We start from the raw sequence: 26,320 nt of genomic DNA on the forward strand, positions 1-26,320 counted from the left end.
CTGCCATCAGCGTCCTGCTGAAGAGGAGCCTGTCGCTTGGCACCACAGAATTCATAAGGAAAAGGGACGTGAATGCTCCAGGTAGACAAAAAGTAGCCGTTGGAGACCAAGTGAAACCCAAAGCCATGAGATTATGCAAAAAGTAGCAACACTGTGCTGTGCATCGAACCTTTTTGTTTTTCTTCCTCCGAAAGCTTCAAGGCATGTTTCTCTCTCACTTTTTTTCTTTGTTCTTTCTTTCTTTGGTGTTTTTTTTTTCTTTTCTTTTTTTTTTTTTTTTTTTTTCTTTTCTTTAAACTGTTCCCCTTTGCTGTTCTTTCTTTTGCTGATGGTAGTCTTGCAGCCTGAGCGGGCACCTGTGAGCCTGCCGATTCATTCTTTCTTGAGTAACAAAGAGCTAAGCACGCTGAAAATATATTTTTCTGGATGTAGGATTTCTGTATTATCCATCACACAGTTGTATTTAGCCTGAAAACCTGAATAACATCTGAATAAATACCTTTTTAGTGCAAATAGGCAGCTCCTCCCCCCCCTGCCCCCCCCCCCCCCCCCCCCCCCCCCCCCCAACTGTCTGTATTTGAACTGGTACCCATCTTGAAGTTGAGGTCTCAAGCAAGGTTGTGTTATAGACAGATTTTCACAGCATTGCTGTGGGGTCTACTGCACTGTTTTCCCTAACTACGTGAGCGGCTTGTTTTATTGCTGAGCTAAGAAGGGTGGCAGGAAACCTCCACTATTTGTGTATCCCAGCCCATCTTTAATTGTTTTGTAAGTAGTTGTCCTTACAACGCATTATTCAAAGTTTAAATGGGTTTGGAACATTCTTTGCTGGGTAACTGGAAAGCTATTATTTATTGCTTCCAGGTGATTTGTGCTGATGTGCATTCAGGGTGGTTTTCTGGCTTCATCTGAGCCAGTTGATTTAGAAGTGGGGTTTTGTTTTGCAAGTGATGTGAGTTTTTCTTTCCATTTAATCCTTGAGATCAGCTAGTGGATTTTCCATAGAAAAGGAAAGACAAACTGTCACTGTATCCTGAGTCTACACACAGAATATGCAGTCCAGAAATAACACACTGCGCTGACTGATGGAGCGAACACTACGAATATTTTCCTTTCCTAGCACATGTGATAGTTCTCAGAAATCCAGCTTTCACTTGGACTACGCCAAGCGCAAAAGGGCTCTTTTCAGTATGGCGCATTTCAGGGTTTAAATAGTCTTCTTGTACTAAGAGTATATGCGCGGCTTTTTGCTTTGGTTTACACTTTTAGTACTTTTGCTTCTATGATTTTTGAAGTGGCATGGGGAATGGAGCAGGCTCGGTTGGCTCACCTGGAAGAGATGGAGACCAAAGTGATGCGCTGTGCGACTTGCGCTTCCTTGTCTTTGCAGCTGTGATCTGCTGCAGTGCCTGCAGCAGGAGGCACGAACCCTCTCCGAGTCTTCTTCCAAGTCAGGCCGTTGATTTTTTTTTTGTCTTTCGTATTGAAAAGTCATCTGTAACATAATTTTAATGATGCACCCTGAACTTCTGGCCAGGTTAGGCTTAATTTTCAAAGTGGAAGGAAGAGGACTGTGAGATCCCTCTGGTTTCTCCTGTATTTCTTCCTTAGAAGCACTGGGACTGTAAGCGAGAGAGGAGCAGCACCCAGGGAAGCTCAAAGCACAGAGGAAGCTTAACCTGAGCAAACTCTTTCATTACAGAAGCATCTGACTTTGGTGGGGAAAATCGCACGTTGCCTTTGAGTAACAAACTTTACAAGAGTGCCAAGTTACTTTATTATTTGTAAAGTAGGTGGCTAAGAATGAAACAGATGACATCGCAGATAATGTTGGAGAGTTTGTTTGTTTGTTGGCTTGTTTTACCGGATTGAGGAAGAAATGAAAACTCCTTTGGTCACTAAAGGAAATAAAATAGCTGAGATATCTGAAGCTTTGTTCATAGTCTCAAATCTAAAAATACAATAAACTAAGCAGCACTGCAAACAAACAGAGGTTGAGGCATCAATAACAAACTGATAACTGGCTTTATGTCTGAGATAATTTAAATTCTGTGCTGGTTTTAAAATGAAGGAGTTAGGAGCATAAGAAAGCTATTTTGAAAAATGGGGAGGAAAAAAAAAAAAGTCTTGCTTTTCTGGGTAATACCTTCTATCTCAAAGCCTATTCTTTTGTTCCCACTCTCATGAAGAAATTAGACGAGTTTATGGCAGCAGTGTCTGTTCTTGAAAGATAAGCTTAATTCTTAGCATCACAGCTGTATCTGTGAAGGTCAACAGAGGACGAAGGTCATGGCTCCAGTAAAGATACTTCACCGCATGTTAAAAAACTTGTAATTCTTTAACTGGTTTCATTTTAGAAGCTAAGAAAAGATTCCCCCTCAGCAGGTTAATGCCATGCTAGTGTCACTCTAAAAGTATTTTCTTTGGACCGCAGGCCACTGCTTTATTTGAAGCTTGTTTATTTAGCACGTTAGTTTGGGCGAGGAGGAAGAGGGTGTAAGGGGAGACCAGGAGTTGCTGCATGGGAGCTGAGGTGCCTCGTGCATCACAGCAAACACCTCCCAGGGATGCTCCAGGTCTGGCTGCCGCTCTCCTACTCCAGGGACAGGCCCTGTGACAACAGGGTGGGATTTCAGATGCATAACATTCCAACCTCACCTCCTGAGCAGCCAAAATCCTCTTGAGGCCCTTCCCTCTTGGTGGAACTTGGCTGTAGCTCTGTGAACATCTTAAACTATTTATTTGTGTATCACCTGGTTTCGTTGCCAGCCAGATTTTGTTCCCTCAGCCTAGTTCCCCGCAAAGGCAGTGCCAGTTTGTGTTGGCGCAGGCGATGCAGGAGCATCAGAAGCAGCAGATGGGGGTGGAAAGTGGGAATGCTTCTTTCCACGGCGGCTGCCTACGCCTTCAAAGTGCTTGAGGAAGCCACAAGCTGGGGAAGCGCTGGTACGCGCGTTCCCAGAGCCGTGTGGTGACCCTTCCTTACAGCCACACTATGGTATTTACCTAAAAGGCTTAATCTGCTGTATTATGAACAATATTAAAAAGTTGTTCTTTAAGTTGCTCAGACTCCAGCCGCTTTCAGACCAAACATAGCGCTCAGAGCACTGTTTATAGCAGTATTTTAAGATCTAGAACTTTATCTTGTTGGTCATGCGTGTTTGTGACCCTGGACTATAAAGCGAAAGGGTGCTTTGTCAATGGTTTCTGAGGAGCCAGGATTTCGTGCTGAGTTGCTTTACAGCAACGCCAATTGCAGCCATGATTTCTGCCATCCGATGATGGCGTCTTCGTGCAAAGACACACAGCTGTGACACATTCTCCCCTTTATGTGCAAAGTCAGTCAAGCAGTTAAAATCCTGAGCTGTTCAGAGTATTATTTCAATGTCTTTTGCAACCTTCAAGGTGAGTGACCCTGCTGCCCGGGCTAAATTCCAGTTTACATAATTATAACCTGCTATTCCACTCCCCGAAGAAATGCTGCGCAGAGGCCGGAGCTGGCGCTTGCCCCATTCGATGCGAGCCGGGGCACCCACGGAGCACGGTGCCCTGCACAGATTCCACGCTGGAGGCGGTGTCAGCTCAGGGATAACCTGCTTCTGCTGCTGCTGCCATCGCCAAACCAGACCGCGGCAGATACTAAAGGTAATCAACGAGGAATATAAGCCAGAACAGAGAAAGAAGTGGCTTTAGGGCTATCCGGATACATTTATCAGTATTAAATGACCCTGGCAAAATTTGCCTTTGCTTTATTATCATTTCAGTCTGAACAATGTTTGACCTGTAAGCAATTAGCCTGAAGAAGGTCTGGAGGATGATTCTGGTGCTTCTAAGGGCCAAGAGAATGAAAATGAAAGGCTAATGATGATTTTAGTTGTTTAATGGAAACAATAGCATGCTTTCATCTATTTTTTCACCTAAAGATTATCATCAAAGACGCTTACCACAAACAAACATGGAAGACTAGAATAGAAATTTTGCAGGAAAAGAGATTACTTTTATTAGGAAAAACTGTGTCTGCCAGAATAGGTAAGCACTGAACAGATTACATAGATCATAGCATGACTTTTATCAGAGGTTTGCAAATTTAGACAAATATCCGCAAGGAATAAGTATACTTCAGCTACTCTGCTTCAGGGCAGAAGGGTGGACTTGGAAGGTCTGTTGAAGCCTCCCAGAGTTGTATCTCAAGACATCATTGTTTCCCTCCATCCTATTCTCTTCCGCTTCTAATTCTGGGTGCTTCAAAAGGCTCGTTGCAGACTGGGGTTGGGCAGCTTGAGCTATCTGAACAAGGCTCCCCCAGGGTTAGAGAGCCAAAGGATCGCGAGGCAGAAATATACGTGAGGCACAAGGATCCAGGTGATCCTAAAACACGCTGCACAATGGGCACTTCTTATTTTTTCCCCCAATTCTTGATCAATCGAAAAATACAGCCACCGCTGCTTATGAACAGCAGCCTTTAACGTAGCTTTCCCTGCCAAGTCTGCCCACCAAGGACCAGAGCGTGTTTTGGAGCTGCTGTTCATGGGTAACCAGTTTGGGGCCACCAAACACCAGTCCACAGCAGTCATTTTCAGTCTCTGTGAACTAACCTGGACTGGAACCAGTGGGTTAAAATTACTGGTCACCTCTCCTCTACATTTAGAGCAGCACCTGAGCAGTGTCACAGGGAAGCAGCATCTCAGTCACATCCCATTGCCATGATCCAGCTCTTATGGTCTTGCCAATCTATTTATTTTTTGTAATTTTTTTAGAAGAAAGAAGCAGAAGCCAAAAATTATCAAGTTTTTTAAGATTTGACTTGGGGCGTCACAGTAAATATGGAGAGCTTTCCTGGCCACTGAGATATATGAGGCTTAAAAAAAAAGTAAAAGTATTGAGGGCCAGCAGAAAGTAACTGTTTTAAAAATAAAGCATTTCAAAGCAGGCACAGCCAGATGGGTTGCAGCCCTCCCTCTGAATTCTTCGTTGTTGTAATCACAGTATCTTTCAGAAGAAGTTTTGGAAAAGTCTGGTCAGAACGTGCCTACTAAATGTACTAAAACTCTACCCAGCAATGTATTTCCTGCACGAGCAGAGCAAACATACACACAGAACTACAAAGTGAGGGCTCTCTGTTATCCCAGTGCATTCAATCTACTGTGTGAAGCAAAACAAATTTAGTCAAGACAATGGTTAGAAAACACAATGCTAACAACTGTTTTTTCCTGACGAAAATTCTGAACACTCAGGCTCTACTGTCTGAACACTAAACTAAATTGCATCTTCAGATGCTGAATTGCATGTAAATTGTCTCCTGTGAATACCCACCTTTTGCCAGTAAAGCACCTTACTCTCATGAGAATGTGTGAAGTTTTAATGACCACTGAGATTTCCTTCTTGCCTCTAAAGCCGTGCTAAAGTGTTGCTGACACAATTACACAGTAATAGGCTTTGGTGCAGCCAGTGGTTTTGAAACACCACCCGTACAGATCTCTCTGCTCAGCTTGCACTTGTTTTGCCACAGAGCTGAAGCCTGATTTAAGAAAAAAAGACAAAAATTTTTCAGTGTGTCTCTCCTGCTATAGCACACATTTGGGGTTGTGGGGGTGGGAGAAATCAGTTCAATTTTTTTTTTTTTTCTTTCTGTACTTTCTATTTTTTAAAACCTCAGAGTTTTCAAAACCTGTCATTTGTCAGTTAGTCTTAACAGATTTTCTCTATTTGTTCTGTTGAAATTTTTCATTTAGGGAAAAATCCATCGGGTCCAAGGTTCTGAAAAGGTGGTATCAGTTCTAGATCTCTAGATAAGAGGGATGGAAACAAAAATTGCATAATGTTTGGGGAGCTGTGATTCTTCTTTTCAGCTATGTATACCGGAAGGTTATCTAAACACCTGTTATAAAAAAGAGAGAAAAATACAAGAGCAGAAAACTGGCTGTAGTTATAACAGTGTCGTTGTGTTTTCCCGCTCCTCTCCCTTTACGTTTGAGAGAAATAAAAAAAATACAGGAATTCTCAGGCAAACAAATTTTGACAAACCTTTACAGGTTTTAAAATATGTATATTTTCTGTCATACCAAGGCTTTTATAAACAAAAAAAGCAAAATGCCTAATTAAAAACTTTCCTTAAAATTCATAATAATATTACTCCCATGTAAATAATTTACAAGAGAAGAAAATGTCCCTCACAGTCGTTAAGTAATATATTGTCCGAAGAGCCACGACGTGCAACCTGACTGTATGAGAAGCCCTTTGCTGCCAAGTAACTGAGTTAACCCTAGCTGGTTTAGTCTGAAACCGTAACAATTAATTGTCTATTTTTCACATTAACGTCTGATTAGGAGGAAATACAAAGTGTGCAATGCACTATCATCGGACAGCTCACTAACTTGTGGAAACGAATTCTAAGTAAGGCTCTTCACGCAAAGCGGTGTCTATTGAAGCATGTTTACATTCATGTTTTGACATCCATATGACTGTAAATTTACAGAACAAAAAAAGTGCACTAGTTTTTTCCACTTTTCTGTAACAATGCGTTTTAAACTAATTTTTGGCTTTGATTAGGCAGCACTCACACCTAATGACAGATGACTTTTTAAGAGTTTTCAGCGCCGTAGCTGTTTACAAACAGCTGCTGTATTGTAGAGTACATGGTCTTGGCTTTGAAACGAGCACCCTGTCCCTACCCAAGCGTGTGGGTTTTGTTTGGGAGATGACGTAAGTATTTTATTTCTGGAAGCTTCTTCCCCATGACAACTGTACACAAAGATCAGGTGGTCTCGCTACTGGCACAGTCCTCGGCCGGCACAAGGACACACTCGGCAGGTCAGCATGCACAAGCACGGCTTGCCAAGGCTCAGGGAACGGTCGAGCCCAGATGCCGGCTGACCGCGAGGGATCACAGGAGCTGGGTGTGCCGGGAGGCACCAGCCTGTCCGCTGCCCCTTCCAGAGCCTGAGGCCTTGCGGGGAGGGAGCCCGCCTGCCTACAGGGCTGCGTTTCCATTTCTCGGGGGTTAAGACCTTGGGGTGGGTGTTGGGGCGTCTCCTGTGGGTGCAGCTCTGCCCTCCACCCTCCCACCAGGTGAAAGATGCGTTATAGCAGCACTGTTACTAGCATGCTCAAAAGTGGCTTCTGAGGTATATGCATCCTCTTAATATAAACCAGAGTTCAGAGCAGAGTACCCGTGCCCCGCCATCACCGTGGCAGCCCCAACAAACAAACGACCTCACTGCTAAACATACAGGTGGAGTCACGGCTGCTCCCATTCTAAGTAATGCTACAGCCTTCCCCTCTGCCTTCCAGCCTGCGAACCGCGTAACTCAGATGAAGGATGGCTGACTTACCAGTACGTCACGGGTCAGCACTGCTTACTCCCAACAAATATCTGCATTGGTGTTAAAATGCGAGAAGTCAAACCCTCCAGCAGAGTCATTCCCAGGGGCTTGCTTTGAGTGCCTCAGGATGAAGCTTGCCGTTTTCTATACATGGATGGAAGTGACAAGATTTTGCCTGCTGTAAGATATAACCCCCCTCAAAAAAAAATAAAAAAGAAATGTTTCCACTAATGGCCTTCCAGTACATTGTGTTAGACAAGGAGGGGGAGGACAGGGTCCACCACTTTGTCTGAAAGGCAGTAGTGAAGTGGGAAGAGCGTGGCTTTCACTGACAAGATATGAAGCGTCATTCCTGTTTCCAACATTTTTCATCTGAGTATTTTTAGCAAAATGTTTCTTCAGAGCTTTTAGCGGCGTAGTTTCCAGCAGCTTGCCTTCGTACTGCACCACACAGGAGACTATTCGCTTTCAGGCCTTCAAAGCTACTACTTCAAATATGCACTCTGAAATAGGTCGTTAAAGTGATGTATGGATACCACAGCAGGCCTCCCGTGCATCGGCTAAGCTGGCTGCCAGGAGAACAGATGCGTCTCCTTCTACAAGGTGCTATTTTCATGGTATTTGGGAAGGTTTCCTTATGCTGATACATGTAAGTACCCTATGCCCAAGAATCTCCGAACACCAGCAAACATGTAGGTATCTATATCCTAGAATCGGGCATATTAAACCATTTTGTCACCTGTCTCAGCAGCTAGAGAGGAACTTCTGCGGAGGAGGCCTAGTGCCGCATCCAGGTAAGCAACGCTAACACCTATCCTGATTTCCCCTACCTAATTTTGAATTAAGTACCCTTACGAACTGACGCTGTTGCTGCTCTTGCTTTGGCAGCAGTAGCCCGGCCTCAGTGGGGGAGATTTTCAGCAGCTTAGCTGTCACTTTGCTAACCAATCACAAGTTAGATAACAAACCCAGTTTTGCTATTAGCCTTTTAACACTTGCAAGGGGAAAAAAAACCCACCCAGAACTTAGGTGTTTTCTAAAGGGCACAGAGAATCAGCACTAGCAGCAGAACCAGCTTTCCAAAACTTTAACCCTCTCCCCTCAGTTCTCCTTTCTCATGGAAATAGAGGCTGCTAAAATTTATGGCCAAAGGACTTGAAAGCTTTTTTTGAAGAATATTTAATCCACAAAGCTTCATCTTACAATATAAAAAAAACAAGATGTCCGTTTAGAAAGCTGATATCCAGCTGTAGTCCATTTTTCTTATTTTTCGTAGCTCTTTTTCCTGGGATTTAGACAGTTTACATGTCATCTCTCCTAATAATTCCATAGGACTTGTATCTTCTTGTTCCATTTCAGTAATGTCTCTTTCTTCATCTGATTCATCCTCTGCTTTTTCACTTTCCATTTCTACTTCATCAGCAGCTACTTCAGCACTATAAGAGGAAGATGATTGGAAACAACCCAATTAATGGGCACTTTCACACACTACAGTATTGCACACTATAGGAGAGAGGTAAGTTATCATGCAAATAACAAAGTAAACATTAGATTTTGTCTTTTTTTAATCTCAGGCTACTTACAAACTACTACATTTCTCTTGCCATCTCAATGACAAGCCATTTTTCAAATAGCTGTCCTCTGTTTTAAGTAAACTTGAGGTCTGTATTTTTTTTCTCTAAACATAACACAGTGTCAGAACAGGTAGATCAATATTCTGTAAAAAGTAATAATCTCACAGTCCTACAGTATTAGAAACATTGGTCACACTGGTAGGCGAGACAATATTCAAGAAAGTAATTCTTCTCTTTCCAATCTGAAAAAGGTCACTTGGTCTTACGAACTGCTACAGTACCTAGAGTGTTACTAGAAAAGTAAAGTTTGGTTTGTTTTTTTAAACACAGGGAGGTGCTTAAAATGGCCACTCCCTTATGACTTCCAAGAGTTAAAATGTGCTAAGTAGAAAGCACACTTCCCAAGAATTATACAGAACAGTCAGCATTTACAATGTGGTAATTAATTCACATGCCTGTTGTATAAATATTTTGGATCTTATTAGGAATGACCTGCACGGCAGAACAGTACCAGTCTTCTAAAAATCATCTGCTCAAATACGAAGTATTTATCACTTACTCAATGTCAACAGTGAAACATGCATAATACCTTAATATTATACTGCCAAGGAAAATAAAATGATTTAACATTAATAAGAAAATTACTCTATACAGTGCTATATTCTTGTTATTCCAGAGCCCGATTCTACAGCCCCTATATGTAACTTCAAATGTGCAGTTGTACCAACTCCCAGTGTCAAAGTACAAACTCCACATGTGCCAATACTTACACAGCTGCTGAACTCCTGAGTTCTGCAGTACTGAACCTACATGCAACTTTCTACACATTCCTCGGATTAGATTTTGCCAGTCTTTTACTGATGTGCCAAAAAGACTTTTACTTGTGTCATTCAGTAACAAAGCTAGCAATACGGGCCAGCGCAAGGTAGCAGACCTGATTGTAGTGCTCTTGTGGCAGAATATAATGCACATGCAAAAACTACTCAAACTGGTGTTTCCCCCCCCCTCCCCCCCCCGAGTAAACCCTGGCAGTATAAACCATCCTCTCACTGGTCTTTGCAAATTCAGAATGGCAGCTGATACCAATGATGTATTTTCATCTCTGGCTTGGCAGTTTCATTAGAGGCTTTAAAAAACAGACTGCACAAAAAGTACAAGCATTTAACTGGCTTCTGTGTAAGTGACAAAACATTAATCTTAACACTACAGTCACAACCCCTGTGCCTGCATTCCTTTTCTAGCAGTAGACATTGATCTCAGAGGAGCAAGCTACAATACATTAAGTACCTATCAAATGACTCCACTAAATTGGGACTAATGCATCATAAGACAAGCTTAGCCAACTGTCTTCACAGTATATGCTCATATGTTGTAGCTTAATTAGGAACAAAATTTAATCTTAACAGCTTGTTTAGAACTCATAGCTAAGGACTAACTTCTTGGTGTACCTAGAAACAGAAACCAAGAATTATGCAGGAAGTCATCATAATACCAGATAAAGCTGAGAATCTGGCATCTATCAAAAAATGGCACCAAAACCATTAAATCCCTGGAATAAAGTCAGACTCATAAAGAACATTTGAGTACCAAAGGCAACATGTTGGGTATGAGCACATTATGCTAAACAGCAGCAAAAATAACAGCAACAAACGAGCCAATCAACTAAACAGCCAGTCTGCTTACATCCCCAAACCTATGTAGTTTTAAAAACCACATCTTGCCACCATAAAGCGTTCTACTAAAATAGAAGAATGGAGAGTTGGTAAACTGTTTTTGTACTTTAAACGAGGACATACGTAATTTAAAATAACTTCAATAACTAAAGAGAGTTCTTCAATCTTTCTTACCTTTTGTTCTCTTTGGAGATGAGCAATGAATTAATAAATATAGGACAGAGGAAGGAAGCAGATGGCAAAACATGTGCTGGAGTGTGCAAAAGCTGAAAAGATAAAACAGAAGCTTTATGAAAGCCTTTGTTTGTCATGATTTTGTCTGGATGCTTACTGTAATTACTCCTACCTCTTTGACAGCAGGTGAATCTTGCTCATGCTTATTTTGAACAACTCGTTTTCCAAGGTCTATATCCTGTTGTGATTGCTGACATCTGTGCTTTCCCAACAGCAAGCTAAATGGGGTCACAGGAAGACTTTCTTCTACTGCCAGCTTGAAAAAGGTGAAAGTTTTAAGTAAAATCTTAGTGTCACAAATCTAAGTCCTATCTCATTTTGAGTTACCAAAATTCAGAATCAACCTCTGTGACAAAACTCGGCACTCACATTTCTCTCAACTGAGACATATGGCTCTTTGTACTCATTCCCTGTCAGGCATCCTGAGAGAATCCTACGCAGAGGTAGTAAAACTCACCAGGATCTGGATCTGGATTCAAGAATGCCAGATTTTAGTTGGCTGATGAACCAATTAACTTCCAAATACGGAAGCTGGTGCATGTGTCAGAAAAATTAAGTATGGCTTTCAGATACCACTTACAACTAAAAGGTCATTTATACCCCAGCATCATGTGCCAAGTGATTTAATTACATAACTGGAAGCAAAACATGGCAACTTCCCTTCTGGCATTTTCCTAGATCAATATACCTTAATCTGAGTACCAAAGTATTCCCCCACCCTCCAACGAAACTGATTACTTATACCCACATTCCCCCTGGATTTTGCATTAGAATGATACTAACTTCTACTTTGATCTATTTTATCTAACCAACTAAATCAATCAAGTGCTGCTGTTTTAACTCTGTTCAGGGGGTATGGAACACCACTTTGTGAATTTAAAAGATTGCATTTCCCAGACTACTTCTGCACAGAAGTACGTACTGGAATATAAATTTGAAATTCCTTCTCATTGATAAGCCACAATTGACTGGCAACTGTTCATCCTCATCAGAAAGCGCCGCTCAGGCAATACTATTTTCCACGTGTTAAAGAAACCAAGATAAGGAAAGGGCTTATTCAAACATCTTGAAAATGAGAGCAAAACCAATGGTTTTGCTTCGTTGTGTAACTGGAATCCTTTTAGAAAGGTATCATTTTTTGTTCAGGGGAAATGAGAAGAGGAAGCAGCAGCTCACTAATACTTTTTTTGAAGGTTTTTACAAACACCAGTTCAGTCAAAAAATAAGCAAATACAGATTACTGCCCCTAAGTGCCTATGACTCCACCTAAGGATCTGGCGTGCATTTTCATGACAGAAGGGAATCTGTATCTGACAAACTGAACAACTGAATTTTCAACTGCTCTGTCAGAACTTCTGTAAGAGGTACCTGTTTGCTTGACGGTGTAAGCCTTTCTTCTAGAGACTTTGTGCTAAGCGTCATTAGCTCCTAAAATACAGAACAATGTAGCAAAGTTATAGAATGCGCACCTGCTTTCCATATTTCCACACCCTGCCTACAGAAGCTTCCAACTTGGCCCAAAAGCTTTTGTCAGTCAAGTGGAAGAGGCAAACGCACCTCTTCCTCTCTATTTTATACAGAAACTGAAAGGAAGCGGCAACAGCCTAGAAGATCTATATAGACTTTTTGGGAAAACAAACAAAAAAAGACCCCAGACCACCCACCAATGACCGCAGAAAGTGAGTATCATATGAAATGTTTGGATAACCAGCAGTAATACAGCAACGTAGGCAATGCTCCCAAATGATCTAGATTCTTGTATGAATGAGGCAGCAGATACTATTAGCAGTAGAAAACCAGTAAATAATCGATTTTGATCTTCAAAGCTTCTAATGAAGAACAAAGCATGGCTTACACTGCCTTGAAATCACAAAAAGAAACTCTTATACTCAACAGCTGAACACTGAATTTGTACCAATCCACATTCAGGAAAATACCTTTTCCCCAGGAACCACTTGCCAATCACTATTTCTTACTTGTGTATCCGTAAGAAAAAATAGTTGGGATCTTCTTAGCCAAAGGTATTTTTCTGAGCCAACTGTTTCAGGTTCATCTCTTGGAATGAAGGCAGCAAGCTGGATCTTTTCCTTACAAAGGTTCCTCTGGATATAGATTGGTCGTGGCTCATTTGGTTTAAACACAAACACTGCAAAATAAAGGACATCTTCTCGTTAAATCATGAAATTCTTACCTTCCTGGATAGCTGTCAAAGCCCTAGGTATCATAGCCAGAAAGGGCTGGACAGGATTGCCTTTAAGCACTAGTTTGCAGGAGCTATAAACGGGTAACCTTACGGCGTAACAGAAAGTACCTTTCACAGTATTCCAATCCAGAGAACATACTTGGAAACTGATGTTTCTGTGGAACAGTAGCTCTAGGAAGAGTAACCATAATTTACAGTCAAAGCTCTAAAACGTGGCTGTACAGTTCAACCATGGTTTTGCATTTACAGGAGAGGGTTAAGAACATTTAAGACCCTCACCCAGAAAGCATGGTTAACCCTGTGCTATATCCTGTACCGTAAAATAACTGTTGGACGAAAATATGGGGAGCCAACATGTCTTTTCTAATGTAACTGATTCCATATTTTGCTGCTGCTGCTGTTTTCCACAGGTGCAAACACAGACTCAAGTCTGGTTTATGGCTTTTATGGGGATGGATTCTAAGAAAACCTTTTTCTAGAAATTATGCTTTCACAGTTTTAAATTCCAATGACTATGACTTGTCAAAGAAGCCTTTGTACTTACGGCTGGACTCTTTTGAGAGCCATGAGACAGCAGCAATGTATTCTGAAAGGGGATCAGGTTGCAGAACTAAGATGTTGAGGTGGGCGCTCCATTCCACTGAAAAGCAAACACAGCAACAGCCAGACATGAAAAGGCGGCATTCAGTTCTATCCCACTACTTTGCCAAACAAAAGGTCAAATGGGAATGACACACAGGGCCTTCACCTCTGGAAGAGGAACGCGGTTTCACTTATTCCCAGATGAATAAAAATAGAGAAATACTATCAACTTCTACACGATCGTAGGAAACACTATTTGTCTCATCAGTCATTTAACTTAGAAGTTACTATGCACACGCACACAAAGCACATGCACGCTGGGCAGGATATCATCCTGACTGAAGTATGAAAATTATTATGTTTCTACAGGACATTTTGTAGTGGGTCAATTGGGAATCAAACTAGAATTATTTTAAGGTTTCATAGTAAATTCAGGTGTTAAATGTTACCACTAGCACACGTTTAAGCTGATCTTACATGCACAACTGAGTAGGTTCCAGCAACACAGAAAGCCATGATCAGTGGCACCAATAAGGTACTTGGAACATGTTAGTCTCCCAAAGCAGATGTTCCTACAGAAGTAAAAAGCCAAAACAAGTTAGTGACCTTCAGATTTCCTCCTCTTTCCTCTATGTAGCAATGATTCACAAGTCACAAAACCATTCAGTTAAAACTTAGTTCTTGTATTTAAATCGGGCTAAGTCTGCTTTTTGCTTTCACCCCTAGTGGCATGAAACTTCACATACAACCACCAGATAGGTCTGGGAGATTTAAAGTATGAATAAATCTATAAGGATTACATATTCCTATAACATTCTGATTTCAAGGAGTGATTTTAAACTCTTAAGTAAGTTACAAACCCCTAAGTAATAGTAACTGTTCACATCAAGCCTGGTAAATAAATTCCTTATGTAAAGAATCCTTACTATTGCCCTAAGCACTAGAAAGGACGGACAAAAAAAAAAGTTACAGGCTGCTCCAACTGAAGAAACTGTGACTTGTTTTCACGCATTTTAATTTCCCAGTCTCTTGTTTGAGAATATTAGAAGAGCCTTTTGATTTCTAATGCTATAGAACATTTTCAAAAAAGCTAATAAAGGGCGGAATTTCTATGTTGAAACATCGCCCTTTGAAGTTATGATACTAATACAGTCATTTAATATAGCCCTAGAGTTTCCTTTTAATGTAACATATAGTAAGGCTACAAAAGGAGTAGCTGTCCTGGGAAAAGCTTGCCACTGCACCAAGCTGTCAAGAGAAGTTTTCTGCATAGATAGTAAAGACGTGGCTTACAGATTTTCCTGCACACAAGTTTTAGAATCATGTTTCTAAATTTCTAATTTTAGAGGACCAGTATAAACAAAACTGACTTGATCACACAGAAGAAAAGATAACAAACATACACGCAAGAATAAAGATTCTTCATGCCAGAATCTTTAAAATATTGTGACTGCACAATGTGTTGCTCTCCATTTTAGATGTTTCCTGGAAAGGGGTATATGAAATACCTCTAACATTACGGCAGTAATGCCTTTGAGAAGCAAGTCTGAGAAGCAGTTCGAAAAACCTCAGCACTGAAAGGGAATGCTACAGTAGGTGTGTAGCATCTTCCTGTTTCAGCAACTGTTTAGATACAGAGATCTGGCACAGAGATTAAGTAGATGAACCACTGAGGCCACCTATTGCCCCATTTTATTCAAGATTATCATAAGAAACGTGATACTTTACCTGGAACAGAAACGGCTGTATATTTGCACAGTCCAGGAAGCTCAGTATTAAGACTGCCCTATTCTCTGAGTCTCTGACATTTACCTCTACCATCGACCTACGCCATTCCTCATTATCCTTACACAACAGAACGGTATCTAGACCTTCAGGATGTCTTTTATCATGACAGCACACAGTTTAGCATGCTGGGATAGTCTGCTAGGCAAACGTGGATTTTCCAGCAGAGGTTAGAAAGGATCAGGATATATATTTTGTAATGCAGATAACAAGGTCAATACGCCTTTATGGTTTATTGATATAAATTCTGTTTGTATGCATGAGAACATGCCTAAAGAAGTAATATTTTGTATTTGTACTTTGACTCATCCCTAGATTAATGAGGAAAAAGAAGGGCTATTAATACCCTACTGCATGCCAACGATACATTGAGTACGGGAGGTAAAAAGAGTCCCAAGCAAGTAAGAAGATGAAACTGCAAAGCTCAATCTTATTAACAGGAAGCTATCAACAACCTAAAAGCCATTTTAGAGTTTTTTCTACGTATGAACTTCAGACTGTTAAATTCAACATTTATAAGAACATACACAAGGTCCTGGACTACTATGAATTGATTCTTTAAGTTCTGAGAGTTCAAGTATGACATAAAAAACCAGATGAAAAGCATACCTTATTTTTCCAGGTGGATGGCAAAACGTACACTTAAGATCCCAAGTAACTGAATCCCATACAGTGACAGTTTCTTCAAAGCTAACAGCAAGCACAGAGCCGTCTTCTGAGAAACAGCAGTTAGTAGCTTGGTAGTTGTGGTAGCTGCCTACGAAGTCACAGTTCCAGCTCACACTTTGCTGTGCTGCATTGAATAAACAGGCTAGTTAATTCAAGTCTATACACGAAGAAGAATTCAAGTACTAGGGCTGCAAAATAGGCTCAAGAGCAAGACAGTTTTGTTTCAGAAAACATACACTTCGAGGAGTACAGAGAATCTGTCCTGTTCTAGTACAAGAAACATCTAGTAGGTTATTCATTTGTCCTCAGTTTTGCATTTGAACAGTGAATCCCAAGACTGACATGGTACAACATTCACGTTTACTTTACCAACTGCATTAACTGAGGTCTCAAACAGGCAGATATTAGATAAAAGGGAAAAATAAAAAAAAGATACTTAAGTAGATTCAGCATTTAGTGTTCTGAAATATAGTGTTATTTTAAATTGGTAGCAAGAACAGGAGCATTACTGAAAATCTGAACACAGCTTGCATTTCAGTCCAACAAAACTCATGGTTCATTTACAGAAAGTTTGAAGATCACAAAGTGACCCAATCAGCATGCTTCCTTGTGTTGGTTAACCTGCCAGCGTGTCCAGCTGGGATACCTTTCCTACTGTTGATAATTACCATAAAATAAACAGAAGCGAAGTGATGTACTTACCACATAACATACATTTCCCAGTATAAATAGATTTATACAACATGTTTTTGAAACACAGGAGTAGGATGAAGAAAGGAAGGAAAATAAGTTCACCCTATGCTAAGATATCCTTTATATAATGGCTATCAGTTGATGATTAAAAGACCTGCCTGTAAAAAAAAGCCAGAAACAATTCACTACTTTCAACTGCATGGCACCATCTAGAGGCACAGTGAGAGATCGATCTGCTGCAATTAAAAGCATGCCAGAGTGTATGCTACTTACGAACCAATCAGTTTATTAATATGTGCTGCACAGAAGCTGCAGCATGTCAATTCTTTCTACCTGAGCATTCCTACCCTGCCCCTGCTAGGCAAACACACCACAGAAGTCAGCACTGATTTGTAATTTTACACATGCCATGAACAGAACTCTGTACAGTCACTTAAAAACAAATTCACACAAAAAAGACCCTGATGAGGCCAGTCAGCAGATACGATCTTGCTGAAGGAAACAGACCCCACTAGGTTTCATCCCCAGCCCACACTGTACAAGATCGAAGTATCTGTTCATTAAGATATAATCTAGGCTTAGAATCACTTACAAAAAATAAAAAGACCCCCCCCCCCCCCCCCCTTTCAGATACCATTGAGAGAGTTGCTATTAAGTAAATATATACACAAATCCTAGTAAATGGATACAAGCTTTTGTTTTTCTTCTCATGAGCAGCCACTGTTGAGGAGCGAACGGCTTGGGAAGAGAAAGTTAATTCGGCAAAGTAAGTTTGCCACATGGAAACTAGTAGCTCAAAAGTACTTTTGAACATGTTCACCTGCCCATGAAAACACAAACATGTTATCAAACAGCAAGCGGTTCAGCAAAAGCACTACCACATCTACTGGGGACATGAAAAGATAAAACACCCAGGTAGCAGGAAAGTTCCAGCTCACTTAAGTGTGCCTGGCACTGTAGTAATAATTAAGTAAAAGGAAATGAAGAAGCAGAAAAAGTCTTGCATTTCACGTGCAAAGGCATACAGGGTAATACAGCTCCTTCAGACACTCTATTTAAAATAAGTGAGTATCAGCATGCATTTTGAGAGGTGAAATTGCGTTACTTAAGTATCTTGGAAATGGATCCTAAATATCCATTCTAGGACTTTCAAATATCTATGGGTAAGAAGGATGTTCAAAAAATGAACTCTGAAGTGGTGGAGCAGCGGAATGGCAAAGTGCTATTATTATATATTGAGTCAACTGAAACAGAGTAACACATTTCTGCATCCTGCTCCTTTGAGCAGAAGTCTCAAATAAAAAGACTACCCAGATGAATGACAAAACATCCATTTTCCCAGCATGGACAAATCATTACTACAAACAATCCTTTAAACAATAAATACAGGTTGTCACAGCCTTCTGCAGCAGGCTTGGCAAGGTCTTTGCTATTTCAGGAACCTCCATATCAATCCATAATACTGCAAGAAACCTACAAGAGAACTCCATCACAGAGGATGCTCAGGAGAACACAATACTTCATTCATCAGCAGAAACAGGTAAATGCATGCGACTAAAGGGCCTAGTTCTGAAAGGATGAAGTTAGGGTCAGAAATTCTATAGCATGTTATAATGTGGCAAGTAAGAGTAAGTTACGTTTTGACCATATTTACCTTCTGGATCAGTGTCTTCTACCATCACCCAGACTTTAAACACGCAGTCTCTGCCAGCTGTTACCAGTATCAGAGAGTCATCTTCTAATTCATCCATGTCACGAAAGCACATGTCTGTTATGTGGTCCTCATGGGGCATATTTATTCTAGTGTTCAGCTTAAAGCTGTAGGAAAAGAAAACAGAAGCTTGCCATTTTATTTCATTTGGAACTTGGGGAAGATTTCAGTCCAAGATGATTCTGGAAGGGGGGGAGGGGGGGTGCAGAAGAGGAATCAAAGTAACTTCTGTCTAATTAGACAGCTACATGGTATCAGACCAGATTTCCTTATCACTTCCATACAGCAAGAGAGATTGTAGGCCAGCACTGAGAAAGAATTATCACTAAGCAAGGATCACTCTCAAATATTCAGCTTGAACTCTGGGTAGTCTTTCCAGCACTTAGAAAATCAGTCACATAGCTACTACACAGATCAGCTTTATTTTGCTTTGTTTCTTCTTCAAGACAGTAACAATTTATAGTAAATTCTTCTTTTTTAAACAAGAAAATAAGGGAATGTGTATGAACCAGATGCATATGTTAGCTAAAGAAAAGACACATAATCAACAATAAAGACATAATCTACGCTAGAAGGACTAATCAATTAATGGTGGATTAGACACAAGTTGGGAAAACTGAACAAGTTATACAACCATTCCATCAAGTCCATAATTTTTAATACGAAGTAAACGTGAACTTAATTCCCATGGTTAAAATAGCCTGTGTAAGTAAATTAGGTTCACAGCAATTATTTTCAATCTGTATTTATGTCAGCTCTGTGTGTGGTTTCAGATGCGTGTAGCATGCACGGCAAACTCTCACCAGAGTCTTCCCTAGATTTTTATTAGTTGACTGGAAAACCTCTGCCTTTGCAAGACAAAGTCTGTACAGACATTTGTGCGATACTTTAGATTTTGACACCCAGAAGGCCAGCTCTGTTACCAGTACCTTTGTGTTTCTTCATCATAGAACCACAGCTTCAACTGTAACTCAGGGTCGGTTACTTCGTCTCTCTCCTCTACTGTTGCCAACCACTTGCCTTGTGCACTAAACGCAACTTTTACCAAGTCAGTTTGCTTCAAACCTGCCTGATGAATGTATTGTCGTTGCACAATATCCAACTGCAAAACAACAAGATGAAATTTAGATTTCAAAATTCAAGCAAAGATTTAGAGGTATCATTTATAAAACCATGGAGAAAGGATGTTCTGAAAGCACCAATTAGGACTGACTGGGCTGTGGCATAAAGAAAAATGCGGGGAAAGCATAATTAGGGCATGTACATTCCACAATAATGCCAAGTGTAGAAAAGAAGGAAAAGCAAAAAAGAAATATATTTAAGAGGGAGCTTTTCCAGAAATTTTTGACATTTAACAGGAGTAGCACAAGTATTTACTCAACTATCAAAGTTTAACTATGCTTAACAAGTAAAAGAAGCTGGCAATAAAGCCAAAACCATCTCAGCTTGGAATCCAGTCTCAGGGTAGAGCCGCTGGCTTTTTTCCTGCTTGCCAAATTAAGTTTTCAAATAAATTCTGATGCGTAACTTACTTGACTGAATAAGTTAAAAATTTAGGACAAGCCCATGCAACTTACACTGAACAGCTGTTGGTCACTTTGGAGACAATAGAATTGCAAGTGGCCAGGCTCTCCATTCAGGACCAAAGCCTTGGTTCTAGGATCAACCACTAGACCTGTCTTGACATCCGTAGCTGGAAACAAGAATCAGATGACAAATAACCTAAGACTGAAAGTGACATATTCTACCCTCTTAAGCGGAAGATTAGTTTTATCGCACTTACTTTTGATTAGCCCTTGAATACTTTTGGAAAATCTTAGGTTGCTGTTGATTATTGTAATTCCTGAAAAGAAAAGCAAATAAAGGCTTGCAAAAGGCTTCTGCAATGTAACCACATCCCATGGTGGGGAAGGGACCTTAACCAACTGTACTTAATCCTATAAATGTATCTTTTCTCAATTTATGACACCCTCACATCAAGGTGGAAAGCCAAGTTACAGCAGTCGCCACGCAAATTCACAGACCGACGACAAAGCAAAAGATCACTTCAAGCATCTGCGCTTTCAGATCAATATTGAACTTCTATGTCTAGTTAATGAATCTAAAACTAACAAAATGAAGTTATTTGCATTCCATTTTGCATTAAATGATACTTAAATTATGTATTGGCTTACTGTTGTCTGTATGCAAGGTGCAACAGAGTGCACCATCAGATGACATGGAGATGTACTCAATAGGAGATCCCAAACGGGGAAGGAAATCCTTTCGACAATCTGATCCATTGTGCCACAGAACTAGAACAGATTCAACTCCACCACTCAGCAAGCTGGTTCCTTTTCCGGTAATGAAAATACAGTTATAGGTTTTGGTCAAGAAAAAAAAAAAAAAAAAGTATCATCAGTTTACAATGACAGGCAACCGCAGGTTTCTCAAAAACCTTTCTTAAACTGTCACATACAAAGCAATTATTCCTCATATCCAAGTGTGGACAACACAGGTATGTTTCTCATTACCCCACGTTAAATTGCTGGACACAGGAACAAGAATTTGTGCCTACAATAAAATTTAAACAATGCCTTGGGAGTAGTAAATCCCACTACTTTCTCAGTGAGCTGAGTATTCTTGTTAGAATACAGCTGATTTGTTCTCCTTCTATCAGAAGTACTTTGCAGCAAGAAGTATCCTAAGGAGAATAGCTCAGATCACGCAATTCAGATATAAAAAATGAACTATATTTTTGCCACTAGGTTTGAGCTTGGACAAGGCTGGCTTGTTTTATTTGGATGCAAGTAAGACTGGCAAGAATTCATCAGTGTTACTGATGAAGGGGGCGGGGAGCAGGGCAGGAGAGTAGAGATGAGGGGAAATAGGTAAGGAGGGGCTAAATTTTATATTCTACCACAGAAGGTAGATATTTGATGTTATGAATGCCAATCAAAATATATCAAAAAATAAACAGCTGCTTCCATTTTTGTTTCAAGTCCTTCCTGGGCATATTTAATATTCTAGAAATTAATCTGTTAGTACGTGGACAAAATTGAACTTAGCCTATTGATTTTTCTGTCCCTGCTCCAACTCTTCAACTTTGAGAGGGTTGGTTTGTTTGTTTGTTGGAGGTCTTTTGTGGTTTGCAGTTTTTGGCTTTTTACTCACCCTCTATAGAAAAAGCTAGATCCATGACAGTATCATGATGCCAATGCAGTGTGGAAAATGTGTATTCTTTCTTGTGGTAGAAATTCCTCCTATGTGGGGAGCACACCATCAGCAACACAGCAAACAAAAAGAAATACTGAATTAAATCAAGTACACCATCCTCTCCTCTAACTTCCAGTTTCTTGCGTGATCAAGTGATGCAAAGGGAGGAACCATGCTAGCAGGTTTTTGGCGCCTTCTCAGCGCACACTGCGCATCTTGCTGAGCAACTCAGTGCTGTAGAGCAACTTGGCAAGCATATTGTTCTTAACCACACAATCCCACTAGTGTGCTCTCTCTAGGACTCTACTTGCCCATAAGGAGGTACTTCAGCTGCTCCTGCATTACCTTTTTCAATGGAGCACAGCTTAACAAGAGTATTTTCCCATTTGACATTAAACTGAAGTTAGCCAGTACAGTAGCTTCATGGCACTTGCCCTTCTTTGCCATTTTCAGAAGTCATAATAAGCAATGCTAAGGATGAATTAGACTGCTTTGCTCAGGTTTCACTTAATTCCTATGGTTACCTAAGTTTACAGGCTACACGGCTGAATTAAAATGCACATACCAGAGGCGAATCTTTCCATCAGCATGGCCAGTTGCAATACAATCCTCCGTAGGATGGCATGCTACGCAAGTGAAGTGATTGTTTCCACCTTTTGTCTTCATTGCACTTAAAGAAAATCTTCAAGAATTAAGAAAGTAACTTTAGTTACACAAGTTGGTTTGCTGTTTTTTAAACAAAGCTTCAAAAGGATCATCTAATGCACATAAAAATAATTCTGGCCAGCAAAATTAAACATCTCCAAGTTGTTACAGTTACATGCACCTTCCAAAAAACAGAGACAGACTTATTTTTCTCTTTATTTCATTAGTTCTTTGCCTTCAGCCAAGCCATAAGATTTTTCCTTTTTTTTTCCTCTCTCTCCTTCCACCCCTGCTCTGCCCTCTGCCCTTGTTTTGGCCCTGACCAAACTATGTCACTTGTTTCAGTCCAGCATCAGCTTAAGCATTTCCCTGAAAAAAACTATATGCCCGAGCTGAAAAGATGAGCTACCAATACCAATGCAGCATCTCACTGTCTGCCTCTACGGGAAACTTCTTGTATAGTGACCACATCCCCTCCTGCATAAAACCAAATAGTTGCTGACACATACAAATTACTATGTGCACACATCACCAGAAAACCAACCTTTACGATATATCAGACTGAATCAATACCAGACATTTTCAGTCTTACCTGTTCAACTGTTTCTGTTTGAAAAAATAAACTTGGAGATTAAGGTCCTTCACTGATGCCACATATTCACCCTGTATAACAAAACAACAGCTTAGGAGGTACAGTTTATGTTCTTACACATGAAAGAAAAACAAATAAAATATGTTTTGCTACAAAGTATTTAAAAATAAGCTGATGTTAAGTAAATATTTACCTATTGTAAGTGCTGTTGTTTCTTTTTCTTTTCTTTAGAAAAATAAACCTAAGTCTTACACAGAACCATTTGTTTCAGTGCTGCTGTGCTTATATAAAAGCATAAACAGCATACAGTTCAGTGGGAGAAAAGAAGCCCAACCAACCAACACTCAACAGAAGGAAAAAAGAACAAAACCAAAAGGTGAACATACTTCTCTCCCAAATGCAATAGACTTCGGTGATGCACCCACACCATGCAAAACCACTGACAATTCCTTGGCTTCCAGATCTTGGCCCGCTGCTTTTGTCAGCTTAACTGAGACCAGTTGGAATGTATCTGACCAAAGAAAAACCTGTTATCAAAAGGTTTTTTATGAACAAGTTTACATACGCCCCTTACAGAGGAGATTTACATCTCTTCTACCTTAAAACTAACATGTTAGTACCTTCCAATATTTTAATGACTTTGAAAAAGTTTGTAATACCTTTCAAAAACAATAACTGTTTCAAATATTTTGATTCAGACAACATTACTGAAGATTGAGGACTAGATAGTGGACACCAGTGTAACTGTAAGCAGAAACCAAGCAAAGCTGCATAATATTTGCTCTTGCTCTGAAGTGACATTTGTAGCAATACAGTTAAAAGTAAGGTCAAGCTATGTTTGTATTTATGCCAGACAAAATTCTAGGAAAAAAATCTAGGCATGCTGTTAAATAGAACAAGTCTATTTGAGTTAACAGTGCTTAAGGTGGAAGAGCAGTTTGAAGTACTGTAGCATACCCTGTGCCATGGTAAGCACTGCTTAAAGATTTATTGCATCTACATCAGATACATGCAGCACATGCTTCAAATGTGAAGATAAGCACTCCTCTAATTTTTTTTTTTTAAAAAACAGATGTCCTAGAATGAAAACAGAAAAAAGGCACAAAATGCAGGACTGCAGACATCTGTCACAGGATTTTAAGAAATATTTTCAAAATTAATAAATTAAAGCACGTCCTTGCCACATACCATCCACTGACATGACAGTAGCTTAGACACAGAATTACTTAGATGGCAAGGAAGACGCTGATCATACTGTACCTCTTTCACCACTCTTTGGAATGACAACAAACACTGAGTCCTCAGAACTCGCAAGTGCGTACAGTGCCAGAAGTTTGGATCCTACAGTGAAAGTCTGAAAAAAAAAAGACAAGACATGGACTTCAACAATTATTACAATGATGTGTATGGCTTTCAACAGTGAATAATGTTAAGTTTTTACAAGAAGGAAAATACACGTGCTTTGAAGAAACCTCGACAGATCAATTAAAATATTCAATTCTAAGACAAATAAAAAGACCTTTATTCTATCAAGGACTAATACAAACTTTATAACAGTACTGATAAAATATGAGACATCAGATTTACAGAAAAATCTGAAGTTGCCTTACCCCTAATACAAAGCAGAAGGCCCATCTATAGGAAAGGGCCTCTGTTTAGCAGAAAACGGGAGGAACAGGGCAGTTTGCAGCCCGTATTTTCAAGCCATTGTATCGATTCCTACTGGCACATCACAAACTGCTGCACACTCCCTACGAGCTACACTGTGCAGCAAGTAGCAAAGTTAGCATGTCAACACAGATCCCATCTTTCTCCCCAAAAGATGTTGCATCAGCATGAATTTCTGCAGTGACACGCACATCAGTTGCTGCATTTTACTACTGCCATGCATTGGTGGTTTTCAGGCTGTGTTCATGGCAAACCAACACGTCTCAGACTAATTTGTGCCCATTTGTAGCAACTGCTACAGCAAGCCTTATTCCACTAACAATGGGTCAAGAATAATTTTGACAGGTGTTCAACAGGTATAGCTCAACATACTTTAATGGGAATCCCATCCATGAAGTCCCACAGCTTAATGCTGCCATCAAGAGAGGAAGAATAGAGCTGAGGGGAAAAAAAAGGGGAAAAAAAAGTAAGTTAAAGTAATGCATCAAAGCCAGCTTTTATATAAAATCACAGCTTACAAGTTGAAGGATTGATCAATGGAACTGCGACTCTGAGCAGCTGAATCATCAAAAATACAGGACCCATATCAGCTCTGTACTGCCTTCAAAGAAAGTGCAATGGAAATACAACACTATTATTCTAGTTTGAAATCTACATTTTCATGAAGTATGAAAGAAACGGGTGTTTGGGCTTAATAACTTGAGACTTACAGAGCATGCACAGATACCCATCATGCGAACTTTTATTAACATTTGCATCATTGATAATATGCTGATGCAGTCTACTTTGGCAAGTAATCAAGTAATTATTGTTTCTAGATAGACAACAAAGAAATTCCAGGCAAACTGAGACCCAGAGCCACAGCAGCAGTGAACAGGGAAGGCAGGCTGCCAGTACGAAGCTAGCCACTGGGCAAACTTAACGGATTTAGTCAAATCTGCATCTGTAGCAGCAAATGGACTGGGGCAAACACCAACCACAGCACGGGTTGCTGATTTTCTCACATGCCTTTCCCCCCTTCAATAATGAAAAGGGAATTTTGCTGACATTTCAATTTTGCTGTCATTCCATTCAACAAGTATTATCCACATGGTGTTTCACGTTTTTACTTGTAAAAAACAAGATTCAAAGTTTACCCTCCCAGGAAGACTTTTGGTGAAACATTATCTCAACAGTGCTATAACCGCCTCCAGCTCGTCCTCCCATTCCAGCCAACCCCCAAACACCCGGGACAGCCCCCGCGGAGGCACTAAGCTCGGCCGAGGGGCAGGAGCACCCCCAGCACCCCCCCGGCCCCGCGGCCAGACCCCCCAGACCTGCATATGGTTGTGGGGGTTGAGCTGGATGCCCGTCACCAGGCCGGCGTGGCCGCCCATCAACCGCAGCGTCTCCTCGGTGGCCACGCAGTACATCTTCACGAAGTCGCCGGAGGCGCACAGCAGGTACCTGGCGGGGGAGCAAAGCCGTCACCGCGCCGCCCGCGGGGGAAGGGGCCCAGGCACGCCCGGCGAGCGGCAGGCCGCAGGGACCCCTGCCGGCTGTCGCCCCCGCCGCAAAGCTCCGGATCCGCCCCCCCCCCCCCCCCAAGGGTGGCAGGCTCAGGGCACGGCCCCACTTGCTTGGAATCGGCGGAGAAGACGGCCCTGGCGCCGTGGAGGGTGCTGCCGCCGCATCGCACCACGCGGAGCGTGGCCGGCGCCACCATCTTGCCTCAGCGAAACCCCCGACCTTTCACCCCCGCCCCGGCGAGCGCGGCCGCTCTCGCCCCGCGTTC

At 40.9% G+C, this 26,320-nt stretch overlaps 1 protein-coding gene and 1 long non-coding RNA gene across 3 annotated transcripts; one reads left to right on the plus strand and one right to left on the minus strand.

The window, feature by feature from the left end:
- Window positions 1-571: 571 nt before the first annotated feature.
- Window positions 572-7,541, plus strand: LOC130153751 (uncharacterized). Its single transcript, XR_008823497.1, has 2 exons — window positions 572-3,645; window positions 7,291-7,541. It is a non-coding gene; the product is annotated as an uncharacterized LOC130153751 (long non-coding RNA).
- An 853-nt stretch (window positions 7,542-8,394) lies between these two features.
- WDR75 (WD repeat domain 75) lies at window positions 8,395-26,319 on the minus strand. 2 transcript variants are annotated; one of them, XM_056349021.1, is made up of 21 exons: window positions 26,166-26,319; window positions 25,863-25,992; window positions 24,919-24,984; window positions 24,139-24,232; window positions 23,265-23,389; window positions 22,879-22,949; window positions 22,207-22,323; window positions 21,600-21,688; window positions 20,621-20,779; window positions 20,230-20,289; window positions 20,024-20,139; window positions 19,376-19,548; window positions 18,390-18,553; window positions 15,983-16,166; window positions 14,066-14,160; window positions 13,551-13,646; window positions 12,780-12,949; window positions 12,172-12,231; window positions 10,916-11,059; window positions 10,744-10,835; window positions 8,395-8,758 (listed from the first exon to the last, which is right to left on the minus strand). In XM_056349021.1, the coding sequence occupies exons 1-21, from the start codon at window positions 26,249-26,251 to the stop codon at window positions 8,551-8,553; spliced, it is 2,499 nt and encodes an 832-aa protein (XP_056204996.1). In that variant the 5' UTR covers window positions 26,252-26,319; the 3' UTR covers window positions 8,395-8,550. The 2 variants fall into 2 exon arrangements, with proteins under 2 accessions (XP_056204996.1, XP_056204997.1); XM_056349022.1 differs by having other exon boundaries at window positions 26,162-26,271.
- Window position 26,320: the final 1 nt, after the last annotated feature.

This window comes from Falco biarmicus, chromosome 8, assembly GCF_023638135.1.
Source record: "Falco biarmicus isolate bFalBia1 chromosome 8, bFalBia1.pri, whole genome shotgun sequence".
Classification (NCBI taxonomy): Eukaryota; Metazoa; Chordata; class Aves; order Falconiformes; family Falconidae; genus Falco; species Falco biarmicus.

What these genes read in the sequence shown, in the direction of transcription:
- WDR75 (XM_056349021.1), bottom strand. Translation starts at nt 26,251, where the DNA reads ATGGTGGCGCCGGCCACGCTCCGCGTGGTGCGATGCGGCGGCAGCACC. An exon ending in GATGGAAAGATTCGCCTCTG is followed by an intron (nt 21,689 to 22,206) that starts GTATGTGCATTT and finishes CTCCCCACATAG; the next exon opens with GAGGAATTTCTACCACAAGA. An exon ending in TTTTTCTTACGGATACACAA is followed by an intron (nt 12,232 to 12,779) that starts GTAAGAAATAGT and finishes TCTGTATTTTAG; the next exon opens with GAGCTAATGACGCTTAGCAC.